At 41.8% G+C, this 6112-nt stretch overlaps 1 gene segment (V, D, J or C); it reads left to right on the top strand.

Annotated features, from left to right (window-relative positions):
* Positions 1 to 1356: 1356 nt before the first annotated feature.
* LOC120240454 overlaps positions 1357 to 6112 on the top strand; it is a 499568-nt gene continuing 494812 nt past the window's right edge. The window contains 2 exon segments of the C gene segment in view: positions 1357 to 1478; positions 1591 to 1869. Of these exon segments, the coding sequence occupies positions 1433 to 1478; positions 1591 to 1869 (325 nt within the window).

Raw genomic sequence — 6112 nt, 5'->3', positions numbered from 1 at the left:
GTTTTGACTAAGGAAATTGGGTCACTGACCCTGATAATTTTTTCAATCTATACTTGACCCAGAGGAGGCTTTAGTTTCTCTCTGAGGTTTCCTTTCCCTTTCTTTACTCCCCTCTTGACAAGTCTAATACAGGGGCAGTCTATGTGGAGGGGCAAGCCTACGAGAATGAAGAACCTAGGTGTTTCTGTGCCCATGGTCTGCAATGTAGCAGATGACAGGACACTGATACGGCAGTAATGTCAATACCCTGCTGAAAAACTAAAAGGAAAAAAAAACTTCTCTCTGATCTCCTTGTACTCCTCTTCATTAAGGACAGATGGGATCCAGCCTACCTGTTACTTTCTTTTCAGCTAGTTGGGCGCTAGAAGAAAGGCTTTCTCAAGAGAATAGTTTCCTTCTTAGAGGTCTACTGATGTCTATAGGCCAAGCTCTCTTAATGATCCATAGTTTTCTGCTTTGCATCCTGGAGTTCCCTGATACCTGGCCCCAGATTTATATGTGACCCCAAATAGGATTCCTACTTGAGCTCTCTTGGCATAGCTTGCCTGGTCACCACAGGGGCTCCTTGGCTAAGCACAGGCAAGCAGGGACACTTTCAATCTACCATCTTTCAAGAATTGCCTCCTTGGTAGGCCAAATGGTTGTTCCTTTGTTAATGGCCAGTTAAAAAAAAAAACAAAAAACTTGTAAAACTAAAATTCTAAAGGGCCATTTCTTGGCCTGGGAAAGGTCAGAATCAATGATGATGGATGGAACATAACTTAATCAAGTAATGTTTAAGCATTTCATTAGCATACATGTAGAGAAGTTTAAATTTGTATGAAATGTGATTTATCTCTTATGCTTTCTAACTGTCATGCTTAAACAATCTATGATCATCCTAAATTTATAACAAAAGAGCTCATCTTTTATTTTAAAATATTAAATATTATTTCACTTGGAATTTATTTTGTAACAGATATTAAGGTAGACATCACATTTATTTGTTACTTTCTAAATCATTCTCCATTTATGAAGGCATATTTAATTTTTTTATCTTTTCCCCATTTTTATTATAACTAAATTTCCATAAGTAATTTGTATATTTGAACTTTGTATTCCATTCCATTGGTCTCTCTACCTGGACCTTTATAGTAACATGCTATTTTAACTAGTATAGCATTATACTCTGTCTTATTAACTGTGGAGGAAAATCCCTCCTCATTCTGTTTTAGAATTTCAAGGCTTCCTGAAGACTGAGATTACCTGCTGTATCAAATTTGGCCTCTAGAGGAAGATGTTATATAAATTGAACTTGGTAGAAAGCCGGAAAGCACCCAGCTCTTTGAGGAAGAGCTTTTGTTTTACATGCTGGTAAACTCACAATTCTGTCAACATTCATGTTGCTGAATTGTTTCCAGAAAAGAGCCTCCCGTTTCCCTACAGCTCAGACATGATGGCCATCTTCCTCTCTGTATTTGTGACAATGTTCACACTCAGTGAGTACATCCCTTTTTATTCTCTTTCTCTAGTCTTCTGATTTCGAATCAGTTAAAGGTAATATTCTTCTCAGTCTACAAGACTCTCCCTGATCCTGAATTGCTGTTACAGGAGGAATAGGAGCTCAGAAAGTGACCCAGCCCGAGGACCACATCTCTGTCTTCAAAGGGGACCCAGTGCAGGTCAAGTGCAACTACTCATATTCTGGGAGTCCTGTGCTCTTCTGGTATGTCCAGTACCCCAAACAAGGCCTCCAGTTACTCCTGAAACACATCTCAGGAGGAAGTGTCAAAGGTTTCACAGCCAGTCTTAACCAGCGTGAGACGTCTTTCCATCTGAAGAAACCGTCAGCTCAAGAGGAAGACTCAGCCATGTATTACTGTGTTCTGAGTGACACAGTAACTGATTTCATAACAGAAGCAAAGCACAAACCCTTCAGGAGTTAGAGAAAATATTTCTGTGTAAGTTCTCTGTATCGCCACAGTGGGGCATTCTTTCTCTGGACACTGACATTGAGTTTACCTCTTAGATATAATATCATCAGTTGTCAATTAGCCATAGATTAGCTTCAAAAATGTGCTCAAGGAAATTCCCATTATCTACCTTGTCTCATTAGTTTTAAAGATGTACATGTATTTATTCTGTCTAGTAGTACCTGGAAAAAAAGACTTTTGAAATGTAGACTATATAGCAAAGTATAAAAACCATTTTTTTCTTGGCCTAAGTCAACTCTCCAGTGGTCGGGTTTCACTTCTCTGCCGCCCCAAACCACCTGCATATGCTCATCACCACATACCTAAGCACATTAAAAGTTACTCTTAAAAGTTACTCTGTTGTTTCCTGGCGTGTGACTGCTGATCCCTCTGCCTGAGGCCTTTCCTCTCACGCACGTTATGAACTCCTCCTATCTCAATCAGGGTCTAATCAGAAGAAAAAACACCCCCAGTAATCTAAACAAGGAAACTTTAATACAAATATTTATGTATTGATAATAGAGAATGAACTACTAATGAATAAAAAGAACTCTAAAGAACACAGAAATAGCATAAGTAGGGAGAAGTCCTTATCTTAGGACCTAGCCAGACGTCCCAAGTAGTGACATATGGTAATACATACCCCCAGGGATTCAGATCTCATTGGGGAATGTGTGGCTGTAGCCTGCTGGATGGTGGAGAAGTTTACTAAGACAAAAGATTGCCAGAGAAAAAGACTGGCAAGCAGGACCACGTCGACCTGGGTTCCAACAAAATGTATAGGAAGCTAGCAAAGGAGTGCTGCTGAACTTCCTGGAGGCACTCGTGAACTTGCCAGAAAGCCGATGGGGGGGGGGCTGTTGCTGAACCAGGCGAATGTCGCTGTGTCCCACAGGCTGGCCAAAAACTGCAGGAACAAGAAATGTGAAGACATACCAGAACCAAGAAGAGAAGTTTCTTCCTCCCGCAGGGTCTTTCGAGGTTCCTCTTATTGATGGTCTTGATATTATGCCAGCCAGTGAAGAAGAGATGTTCACAGGTTCTGGGGCCAGGATTACAAATGGGGGACTGAAGGGTGGATTTGGCAATAAGAGAGAAAGGCAGTAAGTTGACAATCGGCACACTTTATCCATCTGATCTTTCATATGTACCTCTGCACACACATCTAACTTCGAAACAACAATGAAATGACTATATTTCCATGTAACAAGCTAAAGCTATCCTTGAACAAGAGAAGTTCTTACCCTTTCCCCGAAAATGAGGAGATCTATATTTACTATACATCTCTTGCTATGTTAATCATTTCTAAAATTCAGAGGACATACCACTGAATATGCTGTTATATACAGACTAAATTATAAAGTTTATCTTTGACAATTTATATATAAATTAATGATGAGAAGGAAGGAAAAAGAAGAAAATGGCAGCATATACAAAAGAACACACACGTATAAAGTACAAAGAGAAAATGTAGAAGCTGCTACACTATTTGATTCCAGATTTGTTCATGAGGTTGCAGCTGTCACAGAGAGCTCCCTTCTGTTACTACCCATTTTTTAAATGTTTATTTATTTGTTTTGAGGGAGAGAGAGAGAAAGAGAGAGAGAGCAATCAGGGGAAGGGCAGAGAGAGAGGGTGAGAGAATCCTAAGATAGTGGGAGTGATAGGGTGATAGAATCCACTGTCCGTGTAGAGCCTGATTCAGGGCTCAAACTCACGAATCATGAGATCATGATCTGAACTGAAATCGAGTTGGACACTTAACTGACTGAACCACCCAGGTGCCCCATGTTATTACCCTTTTTTTATTTCCCCTGGTCTCGGCCATAATCTCACTGATACTGTGGTTATTTGCCTTGGAGGGTGACCCAAAACTTCATTCTCAAAGTGTCTGAGTCCTCAACAACCCTGCCTTTTCATTTGTTGCTGTAGTTTTCCATTAACACTTAGAATGCAAAGTTTCCCTGTCACTATCTAAGCTCACAGTTCTCCCCAGAAGACATCGGAGTCTCTGTTTCCTTTTTCTGTGTCTCCACAGACTTTTAATGTATACAGCCAAATAGATACAAATAGTAAGAGAACTAGACTCTCTTGAGGCAGTGGACAAGTCCCTTAATTTCTTAGAGTCAGGGGTCATCTTTTTAACCACTAGTCAAAAATTTCCTCACAAATTGTTTCAAAACTATGTAGAAGAGAGCAGACAGACTAATATGTAAACTTCTTAAATAACATCAGTTCCTTGCTCAAAGAGCTTTAATATTTCTTTGTCTCATAGTGACAGACAACCAGGTTTGCTGTGGCAGTCACCCGACACAAACCTTCTAGAAGTACTTCCTAGCACTCTCCAATCATCAGTCCACAATCTCTTCCCTTCTTCCTTTCTTCCCTTCCTTCCTTATATTTCTTTCTTCCCCTCTTCCCTCTCTATTTTACACACAAAAGATCTTAAAGTCCATCCTTGAAAATATTTATCCAATACTCTAAAGGATGTCCCCCAATCCTTTTGACTGCTCAACATCAGGGCCCATTTGCTTATAACAATAATAATTTTTGAATCATTAGTAAGTGTCCGGCTCTGCTCTACATAGCATTTTATTATCTCATCAAGAATTTTCAAAACTCTAAAAAGGTAGAATTATTACTCATCATCCATATTTTACACTCAAGAGAATATAGACACACATGATATAAACAGCTACTGAATGGGTAGGTCTAAACCTGACCTCAATGGCCTGACTGCAAAGTTTGTTCCCTTCTCGTACACTATTGCCTCTTGCCGTAGAAACAGAAATATCACATACTCATTGTTATGAAAGGAGTGGTCTCCCCACCCCGATTCGTGTGTTGAAGTTCTAACCTCCAGTACCTCAAAGTGTGACTGTATTTGGAGATACGGTTACTAAAGAGGTAATTAAGTTAAGATGGGATCGGTAGAGTAGGCCCTAACCCAACATGGCTGGTGTCCTTATGAGGAGAGGTTAGGATCCTACAACATACGCAGAATAAGGACCGTGTGAGAACATGCCGGCGAGCTGGGCACCATTGCCTTGTAATTTTTTCTGAATCGCATTTCTTTACGTTTCCAGAGCCCATTCTGTTGGCAAGATGATGTTGCTGCCACAAGATGGCGGTGCCTCTCCTCAGACTCCCTTCCTTTGAAACCAGTATGTGTGTACTGAAAGCAAAGGCCTGGGTTTGCCTCTGATTGGCTCGGTGAGACTCTGGGTTCCAGAGGGAAGACATAAATACACCCCAGAAAGAGAGCTGACTGTTTTGAATGAGGATCCTGGCTGCACTTCAGGCCCCAGAGCCGAGTCTCCTGTGATCCCAGTGAGGAAGCAGAATGGAGAAACTCCTGGCAGTGTCTTTGGTGATCCTATGGCTTCAACTGGCCAGTGAGTTGGGGCTCTTAGTAATAGAAACAGGGTGACCACAGTGATGGGAACAGGGTGCCCAACGTTCGGAGCCCTCAAGACTGAGGGAAAGAGTCTTCCTGTTAAGCTGAAAATGTACCAGAAAATCAGGGAAGGAAATGTAAACACCAGAGAGTGAACAGACAGTGACTGACTCCCGGTGTCTGGCCTTCTGTTTCTGCCTAGGGGTGAACAGCCAACAGGAACGGGACCATCAGACCCTGAGTGTCCAGGAGGGTGAAAACGCCACCATGAACTGCAGTTATAAAACCAGTATAAACAATTTACAGTGGTATAAACAAGACTCAGGCAGAGGCCTTGCCCTGCTGATTTTAATACGTTCAAACGAAAGAGAGAAAAACAGCGGAAGACTACGAGTCACACTGAACACCTCCCTCAAAAGCAGTTCGTTGTCCATCGCGGCCTCCCAGACTGCAGACACCGCTACCTACTTCTGTGCAACGGAAGCACAGTGCTCACCAGGCACCTGCAGCCTTTTCACAAACTCTGCCAGACCTGCCTCTTAGAAGCCCTAGAGTGGGTAGCATTAGTGGTTATGTCTGCCCAAAAAGGAGAGTCTACGAAAAGTAGGCAAGATGAAAAGTGAACCTTCTCAAATTCATGATTTTTTGGGGGGGGGGGGGGAATGTCTTGTGCCAGGACAGAGGGTATGAAGTTTAGAATGAGAAACTGTAATACCAGGTTCAGATCTGCCAATACTGGCTGTATGGCCTCGGGCACATCATC

This window comes from Hyaena hyaena, unplaced genomic scaffold, assembly GCF_003009895.1.
Source record: "Hyaena hyaena isolate Hyena2069 unplaced genomic scaffold, ASM300989v1 scaffold_256, whole genome shotgun sequence".
Lineage (NCBI taxonomy): Eukaryota > Metazoa > Chordata > Mammalia > Carnivora > Hyaenidae > Hyaena > Hyaena hyaena.
The sequence above is the reverse complement of the archived record's forward strand: the minus strand, read 5'-3'. Positions and strand labels throughout refer to the sequence as shown.